At 37.4% G+C, this 22,759-nt stretch overlaps 1 protein-coding gene across 1 annotated transcript in view; it reads left to right on the forward strand.

Moving 5' to 3' along the window:
- The window catches only part of ITGA8 (integrin subunit alpha 8), a 1,841,490-nt gene that overhangs the window by 1,055,504 nt on the left and 763,227 nt on the right, over positions 1 to 22,759 (forward strand). Inside the window, exons 14-15 of the mRNA XM_044067504.1 lie at positions 16,993 to 17,038; positions 22,079 to 22,186. Coding sequence (XP_043923439.1) covers positions 16,993 to 17,038; positions 22,079 to 22,186 — 154 coding nt within the window. The remainder of the gene's footprint in view (positions 1 to 16,992; positions 17,039 to 22,078; positions 22,187 to 22,759) is intronic.

Consider the following 22,759-nt stretch of genomic DNA (forward strand, 5'->3'; position numbering starts at 1 on the left):
GTGCAGACATGAATATAAAAAGCTACAACAGCAAAATTTCACTCAGATTACATTTATTCTAATTTTCTGCAGTTTTGTACAAGTATGCATTAAACAGTCAAGATGGAGTCCCAGATCCTTTAGATGTCTCTGTGTAGCTCAACAGTACAAAAAGTGTAATCTGCTTTCATTCAGGTCATGTTACAGTTTTATTAAAAAAGAAACACAGCTAAATAATGTTGCCAAACTTTGAGCTTTGTTAGCTGTTTCCTCGGTTGGTTTTGTCTTGTGTGTTAGAGTCATTTAATGCATTGAGACAGGCATGCTTTATTTTCCTACTTAGAAATGCTTTGAACCTCAGCCCTTCCAACCAAATAAAATACACTTTGAAGTTCACACCTGTAGCCCTTGTACTGATATGTAGATGGTGGTCACTCCGTGGTACAGAAATGTGATACCTGTGGAAAATGTTCAATGAAATCTGCAAAAGCTTGCAGAAGACCTGGGTCACGGTGTGCTTTTTCTAACTGTCACAGATGAAATCATGAACCCATCTGTGTCCTTTAGAAATAAAAGAAGCACTGCAACTTAAGCCAAACTCTGACTTTTTACACTGGATCAGAAAATGAACAAGGAGGTCATTTCAACCTCTTTGCAAAAGCAAGGTCTTATTGCATAAAGTAAATTAACTAGCTAGTTTCAATGAACTGGTGACTGGTGCTCTAGGCAGACCAGTGAAGGGTGAGCCAAAAAAGAAGTGCATATAAAATACTATGCTTACTTTTTGCTATCAAAATAGCCCATGAACCTGTAATAAAATAAGTTCAGGTTTCATAGCTTCTAAGTTTCAAAATCTAACAAAAATTAAAGTCTCTATGCAGTCTGCGTTTCCCTTTACTTATTATTTCTTGACATAAATTCATTTTAAATGTGCAGCTGAGACAGTTGATGGCTTTCACAGATATATGTGCTCAAGATAAGCACAGCCACCATTGCCTAAATATTGTAAATGCCCTCATTCTGTCAGAGAAATTACACTGCAATATATGCCTTAAGTGATGGAGCTAAATGGTTTCAGCCCCTCATTAGCAACTCTCTGTGTAAGCTAATTCTGACAAATGAGATAACCATGTATTTGCTCTTAAATTCAATTATATCCCCTAATCCTATTAAAGGAATCCTACCCCTGACCCCATCTGTTATTTTCATCATCAGCTGCAGCAAGGAAAGAAAGTTAAACATTATTGCTTGAAAGGTATGCTTTTATAGCGGGATGATAAGTACAGCAGTATATAACGATTCTTTCTTCTTGGATACTTCTTGCTTGATGTTTGTTTGGTTGTCGCTTGGAAAGCTATAAAGTTATTATGTGTGTCTATGTATTTAAATGGAATAAAAATGCAAAAGGATTACACATGGCACATCAGAAAAAGTAAGGACGTGCAACTTACCAGTTTAGAACCTCCACTCTTTCCCAAAGCTAACTTAGAGAAGTATTTTAGGAGCAAGAATAGTGCTGGATACAGATACTTCCTTTTCTGATGTCTAAAATGGGACTTTTTTATAGAAATATACGATTTTGCAAGACACACCACACTCACAATCATTGCAAAGAACTGAGTTCACTTTTTGCCTAAATAAAAGCTTATTCTTGTAGAATTACAGTTGTTTATGCTGTTTCATATCATATTCGGGTATTTTAGGCACAAACTTTCTGCAACTATTCAAGGAAACATAGAAGGTAGTTTTTTGTCCTAAAATCTCAAGAGATTTGCCTTTTTCATATTTTCTTTATAGAATGCAACTGTGTAATGAGGGGCAGGTGGTAACCCTATACTGGCATATTATTTAGGGATTTGACTCCTAGCATCTAATTTCCATTTCTTTAATAAGGTATAGCACAACATGATGATTAAATGGTTTTATGAACTTCTTTTTCACTAATTAATCTTCCTGCTTTTACAAATTATTTACATACTGAGTATATTGAATAATGGAACCTGAATGGATCACAGAGACACAGAAAACCTCTTACTATCATGTACAGAGGTCATCAGACGTTTGCTGCAAGCACATTCCAACCAACCACTCTGAAAATGTACATGTACGCTCTTAACTGGTTTTCTCATGCCAAATACTTTATCTTGTGGTTAAAAGAAAGTTATGTTTGGAAGAGGACTTAAAAATGACACTGTTCATAAGAAGAAGTGAACAAACTATAAATGATAAAATTTAAGTGTGCCTTCGTTGAAGGTTTGGCGTCGGGCTGGCACCTCGGCACTGTAAAAATCTACTGCCAATCATTAGCAGACCGGAATTCCACTGTGGCAACCCCTAACCGGGAAAAGCCAAAAGAAGAAGAAGTGGAGTACATTTACCTAATCTGATGAAGATAAAACTTATGAGCCAGGATTTGTAGAAAAGCTACATAATATGCAGCTCACACTTTTGGCAGAATTGGCAACTTGCACAGGCTAGTCATGATTTGTAATCCCATGTTGTGATCATAGGATCAGGTTACTAGGCTAATGGCCTCAGGGCCCTTACAAGCCTAGCCAAGTTCAACAGATGTTCCCAAGGGTCTGGTTCAAGCAGACACTAAAATCAGCACCAGTGTAGCAAACCCAGATGTGCAAGAGAAGATACATGCAAATGGATGCATAATGACACACAAATGAAAGGGGTGGTAATATGAGATCCTAACAGCATTAAAATATAAGTTAAATTAACACAGTCTCAATTCATGTTTGTCTACGACGAAAACTCTTCAGCTGGGGGCACCCGAATAATCACTATTGCATGTAGCAACAATGCTCAGAGTTGCAACAGCCATCACAAAGAAGTATAATATAGTGTCATTAGGACTGCTGGTTCCTGATGGTATGTACATGGCAGCATCCAGGGCCAATGCAAAATATACTATCAATGGTTGACTCATCAAAATGTCATTGATTAACAGTTTATTGCTTGCTTTGGAGTTGATGAGGCATTGTTTTGGTTGACATATGTCACCATATGCAGAATAAATAGGAATTCAAGACCTTTACGGATATCAAGGTTCATAGGTGTGTACTAGGCTAATGGCCCTGGAGCCTTTACAAGCCTAGCCCATAGAAGTGCCCTGGCATTGTGCCGCCCGACGTTAGTTCCCAGTGCCTCTATTAAGTATAGCCACTGGAGTGATTCCCAGGGTGAATTTTTATTCCCCGTCCACTCATCAAGATTTCTCTTGAAGAGCTATATTGCTCTTTTCATATTAGCTATAGGGAACTTACAGAGACCACCGGGGGACATGTGGGCATTTCACAGGCTTCCACCTCTAAAATAATCAGTAGCTTCATGACATAATTGTTCTACATGTGAAAGATCATATATGGTTCTCTAGCCCACCTCAGGAGAGAGATAACACCATCCATGCCTTCTATGACATCGTCTGACTTACTGGGATACTGAAAACCATGGACTGCACACATGTAACAATGAAAGCCTACCCGACCTACTGTCAGAAGTTTTTATAAATAAGAAAAGCTACCGTTCTGTGAGTTGTCATGTAGGGGATGACACACATCAAAAGGGGCCACACAGCATCCACCAGTTTTCATTATTCACAAATCTGGCATGTATCTCACCTGTATCACCACTTCCTGCATACTGGAATTCCACCATGGCTTCTAGTTGATAGCAGCAGGCACTGTGGCAAGTATTAAAGTACACATCCACATTTCTGGTCTGTCCATATGAAGTAAACTCTTTTGCAGGTGATGCCGGATACCTGCTGGAGCCATGGCTAATAACACCCTTATGAAACCCACAGAATGTGGGCAAACACTAATAGAACATCATACATGTATAGGTCCACACCATTATAGTATCTGTGCTCATTCTGCTCAAAACCTGCTTTCACTACTTCAACAAAACTAGGAGACATCCAAGTATGATCATGCTACAGCCTGCAAGATGTTCCCAGTATGCTGCATGCTCTATAACATTGCAGTAAGGAGACAGGCGGGCTGGTATGGTCAGACTATTCACACACACACACACACACACACACACACACACACACACACACACACGCGCACACACACACACACACACACACACACACACACACACACACACACACACACACACACACAAATACACACACACAGAAAACCACACACAACCAGGAAGAAAGATGAACCACCACCATTGTCTAATGAGAGAGCGGTGAAACGGCACAAGCCATGAGCTGTTCAACCAACCCCCCAGACAGTAAAGGGTACACTACATTACAGCACAAGTGAAGCATCTAGTTCATAGGTATGGGCCTAGCAAGCATATATATTTTGACAGTGCAGTGTCACATAGATCTACCATGACATATGCTATGTAATTATGAGACTATGCTGGTCAGTACATGGTGGAGCCACACTGCACTTCAGACATTCTCATATTTAGTACACAGGAAGAAAAGTGGAGTGGGTCATAACTGTCATCAGATGTACAGGGTCTAGGGACAGAATGACACATGTCTGCCTATACACACACTATGGGTAGAAGGTATATCAAAATGACCTGGGCCAGAAATGGGAGTCCTAAAAATATGCTTTCTGTGCCATAGACAGTTTCTTCCTACACTGTGTTAGGGATGCTACTTTGTGACCATAGCCTGTGGCCAGTACTCAGGCTTATTGCATGAGGACTCCAGCAGCCTTCTCCTCCCAACAGGAATGGTGTCTAACTGCAGCACTATGACCCGGATGAGTTTCATTCATGAGATGTGCTGCCAATGGAGGGGAAGAGGTCGAGCTGTCCACAGAGAGTGGTACATGTCCAGATGTAGCTGAGGACTCTGATCCCAAGATGCCTTCCTATACATCCACCCCTGGTATATATCCCAGTGTGTTCCCCAGCTTCAAACAACATTAACAAGTCTCTGCTTGGCTGTGATCAGTCCAGTGCTGTTTACAAACCACAGGCTTTATCAAACCAGTCGTTAGTAGTTTATTACAGAACTACATCCCCATTAGCCTTACTGAGCAATGTTTACAGGAAATAATGACAAACTTGAGCTCATCTACTTTCTTCACAGACATCTATCAACATGGTTTCTTTATGTTGTGTTCCACACTTAGCAATTTAATAGAATGTTATTATCTTGTCAGCACGGTTAATGATAATGGACTTTCTGTTTTTGTAACATACTTGCATTTAGCAAAGGCATTTGATATACAGTATCATTATAAATGCAGTGAGCACTTTAATGTTACCATATACATTATAAGACGGATGAGTGAGTAGTTAACTGATAGAATACAAAATTTAGTCATTTGTGGTGACACTTCTGGAGAGAGAAAGGTATTAGCATGAGAATGTCAAGGCTCTGTTTTGGTAGCAGTGTTATTTAATTTTGTGGTTGTAACCACTCCTATAACTACATTAAGCTGGTTATCAAAAAAAAAATGATGAAAATTGCAAAATAGCCAAACTGTATTTGATAAAACTGAGTTAATATGATTAACTGACTATCTGATTAATAGATCAGGTTACTTGATGGGCTGTTAATATTTGGGAAGACTGAGATCTCTGAATATATTGTATTGGACAATGAATATTTGGAACTAGCATGAAGAAAAATTAAAACCAAGGCATTGCAATAAACGATTCTCATTCAAAGAACAAATTTAAGTTATAAGCAATAAGGAATAAAGCTCTAAAGAATTTTGGATTACTTAACACTAAGGAAACTTTTTAAAACTAGGATTAGACCCCTTCTTGACTATAACTCCTTCTTTTGTAAACTTAATTGAATCCAGATCAGTCAGCTTGAGTGGGTAGAATGTAAATGTACTAAAATGATCATCACATAATGACCTGACTTATTTGGATAGAGTAAAATGATTAGATCCTTTTGGGACTGGTTATTGCTTGGTTTGAAGCAGGCTATGTTTGACACATACTTTAAGAGATGAGTACTTCATAGCTGTACTTGGTATTGATATATTAAACTATAACAAAACACTGAAGCATAGAAATGGTATGTTTGCTGTTTTACTGAATAAGCATCTAAACAGGACCTGTGTATTACACAACATATACCAAAATTATGGAATAAATTTCCTCTGGACATATATACTCTGAATGACATAAGAGAGCTTAAAGCCAGATTAGTTCATTGGGTCAGTGAAACACTTTTTTATCTTATTACATTGGAGTTTGTGCTCCTAAAGGATGTGATGATCTGAACACCACTGTCAGGAGCTTATGGACTTTTCCATTTCCAAAACTGCACAGAAACTCATCTGAAAAGTAAAAACTTTTAATCCAGAAATGTCAGTATTGATTGTCTGACCTGTCATCTCAAAAACCCACAAATGTTATCAACCTATGTGGTTTTATTGAAATCATCCAATCCCCAACAAAAATAAATAAGGCAAGCAAAAAGGAATCAACCCTTGATTGGATACTTATAAATAAACCTACCAACTCCTTTCAGTCTGGTTGCCTCCCTGACAGCCTGAGTTACCATCGATCAACCTTTTCTACTAAGGCGTTGATCTCACCACGACAGTCAACTAACTTAACATCTGATAAGAAGCAAAAAATATTTCAACACTACTAATTTCTAACCAACATTACAAACCTGTAACAAGACACCTCTAAAGCTACATCCCCTAGAAGAAGCAGTCCAATTCTTTAACACTACATTTTTAGATATCCAGAGCACATACACACACCAATCAAAGGCTGCTTCTTGGCCAGCTAAAGAAACTAGGTCACTACTCATAACTAGAGACAAAATCTGGAAACATTGGCATTCTACTAGGTCTTAAGCATCAAAATGATCATACTTAGAGCTCCAGAATAAAGAAAAAAATCAGTTAAACAAGACAAAATTAATTACTAAAAGAGTATACAAGTGAAGCACCAAAAACATCCTTAAAAGTTCTGGGCTGCCATTAACAATATTCTCCTTCCAGGAAAATCCACCACTCCCTCCCCATCAACCAATAACACCACTGAAAACATAGCTACCCAAGTCAACAAATATTTCACTGAAACTATAACTGCCTTATCTAACCTTAAAAATTCCCCTGCTTCACTGATCCACCCAAGATAAACATTAACAACTCCTCCTTTACATTCAAACCAGTCTCCATCAACAACATAAAAATTGATTACAAAACTAAAACCCACAACTCTAACTGCAGATCATCTCCCAACAGAATTTCTCCAACTTTCTGCCAATGCAGTAACCTACCCTGTAGCCATCCTTATCAATAAATCCACATCCAAAAATAAAGTCCCTGAGATATGGAAAAGCTCCCACATTACACCCCTACACAAAGGCGAAATTGTACAGAATTCATTAATTATCGTCAAATAGCCATACTATCCCGTCTCTCCAAAATCCTAGAAAGAAGCGTACATAAATTATGGATCACTTACACACAAACCTATAAACCCAGCATAGCACTACTACTGCATTAATGTCCTTTACCAATACAGTTAACCATCACAGAAGCAATGGTAAATTTGTATCTCTTATCTTTCTTGACCTTTCCAAGGCCTTTGACTTGGTCACACATAGGAAACTTATCCATGTTCTTTCTGACTTTAATATCAGTCACCCTTCTATCTCTTGGTTCCAAAGCTGTTAATCAGGTCAACAGTAGGCCATCCAATGGCAGAACCACCTCTCCCCTCCTCTACTGGTCACAATAGGAGTTCCAGAAGGCTCAATTTTAGGATCCCTACTCTTTTCAGTTTTCATTAATGCTCTATATACTTCTTCTCTTCATGCTTCTGTTATCCAAAATGCAGACAAGTCAGCCTTAATCTGTTCTGCCACCTCCCTACAGGAACTCCATTCAATTACACAAGAATCCTTTTTCTCAGTTGAAGCATGGCTCACAAACTCCAAGCTAATCCTAAACCCTAACAAAACAAAACTTCTTCTGTTCAACCCAACAAGATCCACTACATCAAGCCCCACCTTCTTTATTATGTTCAAGAACAAAACCATCATTTCTCCTCTAACTCACGCTAAATCTCTAGGTGTCAAAATCGATTGTAATATGAAATATGACATCCATATCTCCCAGACTGTAAAGAAGGTGCATAAAAAATTCCTTTCTAAACAGACTAAATCCACCATTGCACATACCCATCTCATTTCTACCCTTCTCTATGCCTCCCCAATGCTTACACACTTGAGAAAGACTGAAGTAGAAAAACTCAATTCCTGCTACAATAAAATAGCCGGGTTTGCAACAGACTCTCCTTTCAGATCATATCATTGTTCAGCTCTTAAACAACTTAATTGGCTTGAACTACCTCAACTTGTTCTCTATAACCAACTGATTTTTGCCAACAGAATCCTTCACCAACCTGACAAAACCCCTGCCCTCCAAAATGTAATACTTCCATACTCAAACAATAGATCACTCCGCTCAAGTAATAGATTACTATTACAGATAACAAAAACCAACAACCTAGCTGGTGATTCCCTCTTCTCCAACTTCATATCCAAAAAGTGGAACAATTTCCCCATAATATAGTATCCCAGTCCTCCGTAACAAAGTTTAAATAAATGCTAAAAACTCATCTTATGGATACATGGCTATGCTCCTGCACCAGCCCTGGTTAATTCACCATTAATCTCTGAAGCTATCTAATGCACTTGCATCAACTGAATTACCAAAACTGCTAACCTCAGTATTCTAGACACTGATCTCTCAACTCCAGTTCAATTTGCAGTACTATAGAGATAGTTGAACAGGTTACTTGAACTCTCTGTCTTATGTTACTAGATGTTAACCAAGCCTTTTGGCAAATCAGAGTGGATGAGATTTGTACAAAGCTCTGTGCTTCAACATTCTTCCAGCAGATCTAGATTTCTCAGTTTGTTAACTTGCGTTTTTCAACATCCAAAGTATTCTAGAGAGCTGTGACAAAAACAATAAAAGGACTAAATGTCACGGTCAATGCAATTGTAAATTAATTGTCTGGACAGCTATGAATCAAATAACATCATGATATACGATTAACTGAACTGCTGAACAAGCCAAGGCAGATAAGTCTGAAGGGGGTCTATTTCATATAATCAAAGGTTCAACTCCACAAACCTCTGTTCATTGAGCCGACAAGAACAAACGTTCACATAAGTGAACATTCACATTAGCGAATAGCTAAAACAGGCAATGAATGGAATTAGTTGGCCAACATCAGGAAATTTTCCCTTTTCCCCACTGTAGTGTGATCTTGGAGTTGGTATATGTAGGTAGGAGGGGTGTGGGAAGGTGCAGCCACCCACCTTGGTGGGTTTGACATACTGTGGTGTGTGTGATGGTCACAATGTTGGTTAACTAATTGCACTCCCTGTTTTAGAAATTCACTGATGTGAACATTCACTTAAGTGAATGCTTCTTTTGTCAGCTCGAACCCTTGATTATATGACATAGACCCATCTGAGGCCGAATAACAGCAACTATCAAATATGTATGACTAATCTCAGATATGTTGGTTATACCTTTCTGTCAGGAGAACTGAAGACAGATTTGTAAAAAGGGTATCACTGCAAGAGTTAGATGACAGTGCATATCTTATGAGATTTATTGGCATGAAACAATATTCCTCAGAGTTCATAACCAACTTACAAGACATTACAATACCACTAAGAAAATTCCTGGAACACAAAGTAAGGATCATTATGTCTCAATGAACCTATTCAAAGCTTTATCTAGATACATTATGGGAGGTGCAGTGGTGAAGCAGTTAGCATTGTTGCCTCATAGCAAGGGATTCTCCAGTTCAATTCTCAGCTGGGGTGCCTTCTGTGCGGAGTCTGCATGTCCTCCCTGTGTTTGCATGGGTTTCTTCTGGGTGTTCTGGTTTCCTCCCACATTACAAAGACATGTGTCTGGAGCATTTTTCCCAGCCCTCCACTGAAAATGGGCTCTGTCCCAGTCAGACTTTCCCAGTTAACAAATGTTAAATAAATAAAAAAATCCAACCAGCTAATACTTCAGCCAGATACGAATAAAAAAACATTTTCTTGAGGATAATCCACTTGTGTAGATTTCGTCACACTCCCCCCCTCAACACACACACACATACCTTGCTTACTTATATGTACTAACTGTATGGTGCAAAACTGCAGAGAAAATTGAAAAGGCTAAAAAGTTGAAATCACTGCCAGTGCAGTAATAGAAACTACATGGACAGTGACTGTAGCAAACAATGACCAATGAGTTACAATCTGAGTAAACATACTGTAATAGAAACTACACAGACAGTGACTGTGGCAAACAATGGCCAATGAGTTTCAATCTGAGTAAACATGCCATAATAGAAACTACACGGATGGTGAATGTGGCAAACAATGACCAATGAGTTACAATCTGAGTAAAGTTACCATAATAGAAACTACACAGACAGTGACTGCGGCAAACAATGACCAATGAGTTTCAATCTGAATAAACATGCCATAATAAAAACTACACAGACAGTGACTGTGGCAAACAATGACCAATGAGTTTCAATCTGAGTAAACATGCCATAATAGAAACTACACAGATGGTGAATGTGGCAAACAATGACCAATGAGTTTCAATCTGAGTAAAGTTACCATAATAGAAACTACACAGACAGTGACTGCGGCAAACAATGACCAATGAGTTTCAATCTGAATAAACATGCCATAATAGAAACTACACAGACAGTGACTGTGGCAAACAATGACCAATGAGTTGCAATCTGAGTAAACATACCTGATGAGTTGCAACCTCCAGTTCATAATCAATCATGGATGGGAAAGTTGACATGAATTTGTTTTGGTCAACCTAACAGGATGGAAGTTTCAAGTTTATTAAAAGGTATATTAGAGAGGCTGTTGCACTTAAATTATATGATATGTCACAACTAGTTGCACTAAAAGCTGATCTGAGTCAACAGGAAGTGAGGGAAATGTTGATACAGGGAGGTGACAGATAACCGATGGGTCAGAAGCTTTAACAGAAATGTGAAAAAATGACACATAGAAAAAAGAAATGTCAACATTTGCTTGTGGCTGTCAAATATTTCATAAGTATGGTTATGCGAATTATTATTACTTGAATAACATCACAAACCACTACAAAATATTTTTAAAAATTACTTCATAAAACTACCTCACCTGATAAACTGTTAGTAAATATAATATACTAGAAAAGATAAAGAAAGGTGGTTATTAAAAGGAACCCTAAGGAATGTTTGGTCTAAATAGACGTCAACAGATCACATATATTCACAAGTATTAGCCATACAGAAATGAAATATTATGTGCGCAGTTTTTGATGATTAAAAAAAGATAAAATGATATCTTCAAGTAATATGCAAGAGACAGTGCTAGAGAACACGTAAGAAATACAGTTAAGAGTTTGTCAAGTTTAATGAAAGAGTAAGGCAGATACATTCTGGGGCAAAGAAATCTGTGCAGAGAAAGAAAAATGACAAAAATGACATAGAGGTGTGAAAAGAGTAATACGTAGCATAATTAAAATGCAGACAAACTGATTTTGTGTGACATACCACATCTTCCGTGGAATAAAGTATTGTGGATTTAGTTCTGTAATCAGAAGCAACAACGTGTTCCATTGTTAATGTCTCTGTACCACTGAGACCATAACATGGTGAATTAACACATTTTATCCTGCAGAAGAGGGCACGCTCTTGGCCTGTGTTAAATCAAAGGCAATAAGTAACTTTCATATTGTGCTGTTACTGGTGGATAGAATCACATTAGACAACCTCGACAGAGTGCTGCTCGCTATATTTTTATCTGTGACTGCATAACTGTCTTGAGGATTTTTCGATCAGATGTTTTTCCAATTGGCTCAGTATCTGCATATACTAGTAGTTGGTTCAAGACATATTTGCTACATACAGTAGCTATTTGCTCAGTTTGTTTTTTATAATCTTTATAATATATCTTTACCATCTCAAAGTGCTTACTCATAGGTTCATAGGTTCATAGGTTCATACTAGGCTATCTGCCCGAGGGCATTTACAAGCCTAGCCCATCGTTTTGTGGCTTACGCCACCCCTTTAGTATGAGGAACTATACCCATTATTTTGCTGTGCCTCTGTCGAGCAGTGACACTGAGGTAATCCCTGGGGTATATCTGCGATCTCCCATCCATTGGTCAAGATTTCTTTTGAACAAGGCCAGCGAGGTGCTCTGCCTCACATGTACCGGGATTTTGTTCCACAGCATAGGGAGTCTTTGGAACAAAATCCCGGTACATGTGAGGCAGAGCACCTCGCTGGCCTTGTTCAAAAGAAATCTTGACCAATGGATGGGAGATCGCAGATATACCCCAGGGATTACCTCAGTGTCACTGCTCGACAGAGGCACAGCAAAATAATGGGTATAGTTCCCCATACTAAAGGGGTGGCGTAAGCCACAAAACGATGGGCTAGGCTTGTAAATGCCCTCGGGCAGATAGCCTAGTATGAACCTATGAACCTATGAACCTATGAGTAAGCACTTTGAGATGGTAAAGATATATTATAAAGATTATAAAAAACAAACTGAGCAAATAGCTACTGTATGTAGCAAATATGTCTTGAACCAACTACTAGTATATGCAGATACTGAGCCAATTGGAAAAACATCTGATCGAAAAATCCTCAAGACAGTTATGCAGTCACAGATAAAAATATAGCGAGCAGCACTCTGTCGAGGTTGTCTAATGTGATTCTATCCACCAGTAACAGCACAATATGAAAGTTACTTATTGCCTTTGATTTAACACAGGCCAAGAGTGTGCCCTCTTCTGCAGGATAAAATGTGTTAATTCACCATGTTATGGTCTCAGTGGTACAGAGACATTAACAATGGAACACGTTGTTGCTTCTGATTACAGAACTCCTCTCTGTACTCTTCTTTTCTAGACCTAACACCACTCTTAAGTATTCAACTGCAGTACCACCTTTAACAGTCTTATAAGAAAAGCGCAGTCCGGGTCTGAACTGTCTGCAAACAGCTAAAGTTGGCTTTGAGTATGTGTCTACCTGTTTGAGCCAATTTTCATTTTCCCCTGGAGAGCACTCTGCTTTGGCTTGTAAACTTTAACCCACTCACATTCATCTCATCCCTCAAATAATGTAACTGGCATCCTCTAAAGTACCTCAGTCTTGATGACGCAGTTGAATTTTTTAATACTACCTTCCTGAGCATCCTTAATTACCATGCCCCCATAAGACTTTCCAGAATCAAAGCACAACCCTCCCCATGGCCACAGAAAACCACTAAGTCAGAAATGAAAAACAGGGATAAAGCCTGGGAACACTGGCGCAAAACCAAAACCCCCTCAACTAGACAGAAAGTCCTAGAACTACGCAATAGAGTCAAAAAGCTAATAAAACAGGACAAATTCCAATACAACCAGTCTACTCTAGACTCCTTCCAACACAGCCCCAAACAATTCTGGCCCTCCATAAACTCCATCCTCCACCCAAGTAAAGTCAGTACCCCTACTCCTAACATCCCTCACTCCTCAGAAAATATTGCTACCTCATTCAACACACACTTCACACAAACCATACTATCACTAGCTAAACAACACAACCCCCCTCCCCTCCAACCCTCACCTTCAACTAGTAATCTCCCCACTGCCTTCTCTTTTTCTCCTGTACCTACCTCCAACATAAAAAACTCTTAACTAAACTTAAGCCCACCAAACAGCAGACAGCCTCCCAAGTGAATACCTACAAATAGCAGCTGATGCTCTGGCCTACCCAGTATCCATCTTGATTAACCGATCTCTGCCAGAAAGTTACATTCCCACACTGTGGAAAGTATCACATATAATTCCCCTCCACAAAGGCGGACCCTCCACAGAACTAACCAGTTACCTCCCCATAGCTATTCTCTCTCCACTCTCCAAAATACTAGAGAGATGCATACACTCTCAGGTCTCAGACTGCCTCCTTACTAACAACCTCCTTTCCAATACTCAGCATGGTTTCCGACCAAACCATAGCACCACCACTGCCTTACTCTCATTTACTAACACTATCCTTCAGCATAAAAACAATGGCTATCTCTCCTCTGCTACTTTCCTAGACCTATCTAAAGCATTTGACATGGTCCCACACAAACAACTTATCTCTGTCCTCAATAACCTATCCTTCTCACAATCAGTCATCAACTGGTTTCAGAGTTACCTGTCTGACCGCCAACAATCCGTTGTATGGCAGAATGACATATCTCCTCAACTACCTGTCTCCATAGGGGTTCCCCAAGGATCCATCCTTGGATCCCTACTCTTCTCTGTTTTCACCAATAATCTAGCCTCTGCCACCAAACATGGCACACTCATACAATACACAGATGACTCAACCATCATCTGCTCAGCCTAGTCCCTACCCAAACTGCAAAAAGTCACACAGGAAGCCTTTTCCTCTGTTGAAACTTGGTTATCCGATGCCCAATTAATACTCAACCCAAACAAAACTAAACTATTCATCTTCCAACCCACCAAACATACTCAAAACAACTCTCACTTTAACATCACAGCAAAAGAATACACCACTATATACCCAACTGAACACACCAAATTGATAGGAGTGGAAATAGACAATAAACTAAAATTTGACATTCACGTATCCATGACCATAAAAAAGTCCACAAAAAACTAGGAGCATTATACAGAAATAAGCAACTTCTCACCAAAGCAGCAAAGATTTCAATAGCAAATTCCCACCTTATCTCCACCCTACTTTATGCCTCTCCAATATATACCAACCTAAGGCAGTGCGATCTAAACATGCTAGAGACCTGCTACAACAAAATCACCAAATTCACCACAGGGGCATCCTACCATAGTCACCACTGTCTCTCACTTGCTGAACTGGGCTGGCTTGAACTCCCTCACCTCCTTCAATGGTATCAACTCTCACTCACCCACAAACTAGTAAACCATCCACTAAATGTCCCATCCCTCCAGAATCTACTCCAACCCTATCGCACCACCAGACCACTAAGATCCAGCAACAAAAATCACTTGCAAATCACTAAAGCCAATAAATCTGCTGGTGAAGCACTATTCTCTTGCACCATAGCCAAATTATGGAACTCCCTCCCATCCACAATTACCTCCATACCATCATGCACCCACTTCAAAACTTTACTAAAAGTGCACCTAAAAACATGCTGGCTATGCCCTTGCAACTCCCACTCTAATATCACACACCCCATCCAACCACTACCTTCTTTCCACTCCACTAACTACTTTGACTATAGCAAGCTCAGATGCTCATAAGCCTAGTACTTATTATACAGCAGGAACTTCTCATTGTAACATTTGTTAATGTCTGTTATGTACTTCACAGATAAAGATTCTAATTGTCTACTGATGTACTATGTTCTTCATCTGCAAATATGTTGTAAGTAATTGCTATGTAAATTGTTAATCGCTATGTAACCCAATGTAACTACTGTCTGTTTATTTTAACTGTGGAGCTTTTCTCCCCGGGCCTCCGCTGAAAATGGACCTACGTCCAGTCAGACACTCCCGGTCAACAAATGTAAATAAATAAATAAAATAAATAAATAAATAAATAAATAAATATTCATGTTCTACTGGGAAACCATAAATATTCAACTTAAAGCAGTTTTGCTTTGTAGAGAAGGAGCACATTGTTTTACTGTCTTGTATCAAAGGTACCAAACCAATCAGTGACTAATTTAATTTTCCCTTCTCTTGACAGACTTTAAAAGAGCAAATTAAAGCAGTATTGTTTTGTGGAAGGGGACATGCTGTTGCTCTGGTTCTCAGAACAGAGTTTGATGTTGTATACCATGGGCCATTTGGAATTTGATTTTATTAAATAATAAAACACTGTCTCAGTTTTAGGATTATTTTACTCAACTTTTTGTTGCATGGCTTTACACTGGGAGAAAAACTGGTCGCTCAACTGAGTAGGTCTCCTGCAGTTTTTTTTGGAACATTTACCTTTTGTTTATTAATAACACCAATAAACAGTAAGGTTAAGCAGAAGTTGAGAATGCAATGGAGAAAGAAGAGGGGCCTCAGGCAAGAATGATTTTCAAGGGAAGCATTTCATTAATTACATTTTGCAGAGACGACCTCGAAGCCTTTGGGGACAGTCTGTAGTTGCCATAAAGTCCAGATGGAGTGAGGCTCAGACTGTGGTTGATATATGGCGATTAGAACATTCTCTCACCTTCTATGAATGTTCTGCTGTGGTCTACATTTAATCAGTGCTATTATAATTGATATCCAATGGTATGGGCAAATTGGGAAAGTGAAATAGAGAATCTACAATGCCACTTGTTTACAGCCATTTGAGACATTTTTTTTAAGTGAAGTAAATCTCTTAGACCTGCTTTTAGCAGAAAATCCTTCCATGTAAAACAGACGATCGCATTCCTTTAACAGTAATGTTTCTTCTGTGAAAAGCATGATTTTGAATATTCTGTCATATCCTATACGATATGCCCTAGAGTTAAGAATAGGTTGGAGAGAGTTCTACTTTACTTTCTTAAGAAAAAAAAAAACTGTCAACAGTTCATCTTGCCTAGAATCCCAGAGCAGGACGCTAATCTCAGCACTGTGTTGTAGAGTGACACTACTGCATTGATTTGTAATGGTGAGATTGAGAGGTATATGACTGTATATGTTCATGTGTCTCCAACAGTCACATGGACAGCGCCATGTTGAGCACTGCTAATTAAGGCTTCAGGTACATTCCGGCCCGTGGATCTTTAGTTGGAGAATATACACCTACAGCTGTACCTCTTTACTGTACTTTGTAACACATGGGAACATTATGAACAGAAAAAAAGGCTATTATTAATTAATAGCTCCACAGCCCTTATGCAAGTACTTATGTAGAACTCAACTAAGATGGGATGTCTAAAGCAGAACAATACATACTGTATAATGTCATAACAATTGTGCTAAAATTGAAACCTCCTGATTGTTATCCACTAAACTTTTTTTTCTACTTTATTTTCAGATCTGATAGTTGGAGCATTTGGAGCAGGAAAAGCTGCTGTTTACAGGTAAAATATGTTGGAGAGATACTGTTGTGAACACTTTGTATATTCATGGTGAGCTGCAAAATATGAATGCATAGCCTTTATTAAAATGAAAGGGATAACAAGAAATAATAAATCTGTAAGCTTCAATCTGTATGTTTTCAAATCACAAGACTGTACAATACTGAATTAAAAGGGTATATTAACAAAAGTGTAGCAAGATGCAAAGTGTTAGGGGTTCTGATCAGCATTTTCTCATGGAGCTTTATTATAGTAATGACATTCAAAAATGAATGCTGGTACAGTAATTGGTGTAAGTACTGAAGTGTTAAAACACCAAAACACTTAGTGGGTGATATGTAAATTGTAGAAAATTGTTGCGTACAATGTATACTTGTGTCTATAGCAAGATTTGTAGCAAGTAGCAGCTTGCTACAGTTTAAAACAGAAAGGTTGTTATTTATCTATCTATCTATCTTGCTATCTATCTATCTATCTATCTATCTATCTATCTATCTATCTATCTATCTCTCTCTCTGTCTGTCTATCTATCCATTTATTTATTTATTTGTTTTGGTTCTTCAACTCTTAAGTTGATGTGAGCACATGAGGGACAGCAAACTGCCTTCCCGTATTTCTGTATAGGATATTATTTAATGTGAAGTTTACCCCTTCTCTTACATTTGACCTTAAAAATATTATTTTATTTATTTATTTTACATTTGTTGAGTGGGAATTTATGACTGAGCCAAAGCCCTTTTTTAGCAGAGGCCCGGGGAGAAAAGCTCCAGTAAATACATATAACATTTAGTAATTATTACAGATATTATACAAGTGGAATAATGCAATCAGCTAGCAGAGTACAAGAGCATACAGATTACATTTCATCATCATACAGATATTATATAAGTAGAAGAATGTTAATGGATTACAGCCACAATATGTTTAAAAGTAGTAGTTAGTATAAAAAAGCAACAGAGGAGTAAAAAATGTTTTTTTGTTTTTTTTTTTTTGCAATTACTCTAACAGGATACAGTACAAGTATAAGAGAGAAGAATACATTGATTAGGGAAGTGAAGTAAAGAGTTTTCAAGGAGGGTTTGAGCATTGGCAGATCCATTTCCTGTTGAAATACTCTTTTAGAGTTTGTTTAAATTGTTTGGGATGTGTGTGTATGTTCGAATGGTTCACATTATTTTAACAATATACCTTGCTTAACTCATTCATTATTTAATTAAAGTCCAGTTGTGTGACCATGAATTTCAGGAATAGATCCAACAGCTTAAAACATTATTATTAGAGCTTTTTGATCTGCATGTTTTTACAAATACATTAAAATTTTTATTCCATTCATGAATTTTACTTTGATGTATCTAATGATATAGATTCTTCAGTTTAGAGAATGTGAACCAGTGTACTACATGCACATCTTGGCAATCAATAAGAATACATGACAGGAATATCACTTTAGCAGGCAAAGTTCCTGTATGCGTTGAATATTATATTACCTGTCACATCTATTTTTCTCTTTAAAAGAGTATTACATACTTAACTAAATATACCACAAAGTTTGTAACCAATTATATCATAAACAACCATGCAAACAAATAAACACATGATAAAACAAAATGTCAGAAAGATAATAAATCCCTTTCCAAACCCCAAATTCTAGTCTCAAGTATCTCTCTAATGAATTAGAAATAAGCAGTCTAATGCAAAATTTAGAAATTTTATTATTTAAATTAGTGAAATATAGTAGAGCTCACACTTCTTGGAAAAGCAGGCTACTTTAACATAACCATAATTCAGCTAGTTATGCATTTTTGACTTTACAGATTTTAATTGACACTTCATCAGAACAATGCAGAAATAACAATCTTTCAATATGTAACAAAGTAAATGAAGTGGTACACTTAAATACTAATCAACAGTGAACCATAAAACATTTAACAAGGTAAAACAATATATCTATGTAGTCCTCTATCTAATACTAAATGCTGAGCACATGTAACTTGAGTTTTTAAACAAAGTTTTTTAAAGAAATATATATGTATACATATATGTATAAAAAAGCAAACATATGTTCTTTTAAATATTAAGTGAAATATGATTTACCTGCCTAGAAAATCCTCTTCCCCTTCCATACTCGCTGGATAGGTCACTGTGGTGTTATTAGTTTACTCCTTTATCTAAGTGGCATTGGTAGTGTTTCCTGGGTCCTTCAACAGACCTTCCAAGCTGCCCGGCCAGCCTCCAAACATATCCTCTAAGAGATGGAGCAGAAAATCAGCACAGATCCCCCTGAAAGAGAATATATTACACACAGAATATTTCTTATATTTATTCCCATTTTTATAAGTGAACCCCTATATTTCTTGGTGTTATTTAGTTACAAGGTAAAACACATATGGTCATCATAGTTTACATAGTTTCAGTTTTAGTTCTAGTAGATAAATTAATTTGATTCAAGAGGAAATTTTTCTAAATATTTAACAAAATAACCATTTCCAGAGTAGTTTTAGTAATTGTGATCATGCAGAATATGGAGAATATTGTATATTTGAGTCATGATGCCAAGGAAATCACCTACAGAGCGAAGCTCGACAGTTGAACCTTGGCATCCATGTTGAGAACACATAATGCTACATTATGATCAGAGAGCCAATCATAATTCTTTGCACTGCATGGAGATTTATCTGCTCCCTGTACTACTAGTTAATAAAAGTAAGATAGAAGAAAAAACAATGTGCGGTGCAAACTATGAAAGCCTGCAAAGCACTGGAGAAGTGGTTGTCATCTTTATTTATTTCCTGTCTAAGAGAAGCAGTTTGATTCAAAATAGTGGATGTAATGTAGCAGACAGCAGGCAGAAACAGTAGTTGAAATGAAGCCATTTCATATCCTGCTGCCCCTGTTTACTGGCCAGTGCTGTCAACTTTTAGTGCCAGATGTGATGTTAACAGTGAATAGTGGGTGTTTAACAACTGTTACATATGTTTGTAAGCATTGTTAAGGTCAAGTCTCACAAGAATATTATTTATCTGTTATAGGAGCATAATCACAGCACTCCATGCACTAAGAGAGTTATGATCGGGTCTCTGATTGTAAACGTATTATGTATTTGAGACATGAATGCCAAAAAATTCACTTGAGAGGTGAATCTTAGCATCCATGTTGGGTACACATAATAATTGGTTATGATCTGTGAAAACAAACCATAACTCTTTGTAGTGCATGGAGTTTTATCTACCCCGTTTACTACCAGTTACAAATTAAAAAAAAGTGCAAAGTGTTTTACTAGCCTTTAATGCCAGTAAAGCATTTAGCAAGTGCTATATTATAGACAGCAAGTAAATATTATTGGAGAAAGATGGCAGGGATGGGTTTTAAATTCTATTCTTAGTTACCTAAATTACTTACAGATGACATCTGTAAACTTCTACGGGGAGAAGGAAAATGTGAGTCAAGTACGAGGACGGTGAAGAGTGAAGTAAAGTCCCTTCTATGACACTGCACTGTAGCAGTGCTTCTGGGCTGTGTAACAAATGTTACGTACGTCTGGAAGCATTGTTATGTTTGGGACTCACACTACAGAAGTGTGCAACAGGTTTACCTTTTTTCAGATTTTGGAGCATAATCATGACACTCCGTGTACTAAAAGTTAATTTCATTTAATATTTTTGAAGTTTAAATTATTGGTCTATTTCATTTTTTTTTTAGTTAAATGTGAAGCATGAAGTACATGTTTTTCTACTTCATTATCAGGTCGGCATATTCTGAAGTCTGTCCATTTTTTAGCATTGTTAGAACAATTTCACTGTAAGGTGTTGGTTACAGAGCTATACTATAGTGAAAGTCTTCCTGCAGTCATCTGAAAATTGTCTAATGTCTAGTTATATCCCCTTGAACTGAGGTCAGGCCTTTTCATAGTAAATACCAACAACAGACTATTAAAATATACTAATTATAATGCATTGCCAGTTGTTTTTCTTATTTTCTTATAGTTTATTGACAGGGTGGCTCCCCATTTATATATCAACATATATTACATTTGTCCAGTAATCTTGAATGGTTAAATGGAGCACCTGACATTGTGCTAAACAGTCAAGGGTGTGTGTGTGTGTGTGTGTGTGTGTGTGTGTGTGTGTGTGTGTGTGTGTGTGTGTGTGTGTGTGTGTATGTGTGTGTGTGTGTGTGTGTGTGTGCATTTCTTATTCAATAAAACAACGTTACTTTGCATGAGTCTGACCTGCGATATGATTTTGCACATTTTTACCCTTTGTACTTTGCTAGTCAGCTTGGATTCCAACAGCTAAGGGTATCAGTGGTATAAGTTTGTGTTTTACAAATGTATATGCTAGGAATGTTGGTGTCTGGAAATTTTGCTAATTACTCCAGTGAGTATTGCTTTCTTTCCAAACAAGTATACAGTCAAGGAGTAACAGAGTAATAAATGTGGTGCTCAGACTACCCAGAACCAGACACACCATTCTTCAAAATAATATTGAAATAATCAGGGAACATTCTGATCATTGTGACTTGTTATCTAAGAATATATTTTTCATACTTGGTAAAAACTTTGCATACTTCTAAAGATATACCCTATTTCATGTCAGTTTGATAGAAAAACAATCTTAGTGAATAAATGCTTTCTTTTCTTCTCCTGCTGTTTGATAAGTAAAGTCATTATTATTCTGAGATGGATTATTGTTTCTTGCCTTCAGCTGGCTGCTATACTATTTATTCCAACATTGTACAAAGGTTAAGAACAAACTATCCAAATCTGTAAAGTAATATAATTGTCAAAGACATACATTTCTAGCTTGATAATATCTTGTACAGTAGAAGATGAAAAAAAAAACAAGAAATATTAAGCTGAAGTAGTTACCGTTGCCCACAAAGAAGTGAGAAACATAATTTGTTTTATTGTTGAGAATTATTGTTATTTTGGGGGGGGGGCAGTTGAACTAAGATAAGGTTGTAACAAAACAGACATACTGGCCAACTACTTACTGCTTGTCTGTAGATGCATAACTTCTCTAAAACCCTGTGCTTTATATACAGAGCCAGACCCGTGGTCACAGTGGAGGCACAATTACTCTTGGATCCAGTAATGGTGAATCCAGACCAGAAGCATTGCCAGATACAGGAAACAAACATGGCAGTATCTTGGTGAGTAAATTTCAGCACTTTGAAATAAAACTGTTGAATTCTACTGGAATACTATATTGTGATTTTAATTAAGATTTTTCTATGAAGTTTTCATCAGTAAAAGTTACGTCTGCCAAGATTTATAAATATTGCATACTACACGTAGATGGACTAGTTATTATATTCACTTTTTGATCATGTGGAATAACTTCCTCTTAATCTTTATTTTAATGGCTCTTGTACACACAAGTGGATAGTGTTCACAACTCAGCCTAGCTCTCCATATATTTTTTATCTCTCTCTATCCCTATCCCCAAGGTTAAGCCATAATATATGCTATTTCTTGTGGTCATTTCCTAAGTGTAGCTTTCATTAAAGCAAACCATTCATTCACACATTTACTGAGAATCATGTAATACAGTAGGAAGGCTTTTATTCTTTATAGATTAGCCTGCACCAGCTTTGATCAGTGCATATTGTTGGTCTATAATAAATCTATCTGTGATTTATTTATCACATATTTGCTCTCAACACATTTTCTTCCTGTTTTATCCATACAGCAAGCATTATGAATAATAATGGGTTAAAACAAAC

Source organism: Protopterus annectens, chromosome 3.part1 (genome assembly GCF_019279795.1).
Source record: "Protopterus annectens isolate FY-2018-M chromosome 3.part1, PAN1.0, whole genome shotgun sequence".
In the NCBI taxonomy this organism is placed as follows: Eukaryota; Metazoa; Chordata; order Ceratodontiformes; family Protopteridae; genus Protopterus; species Protopterus annectens.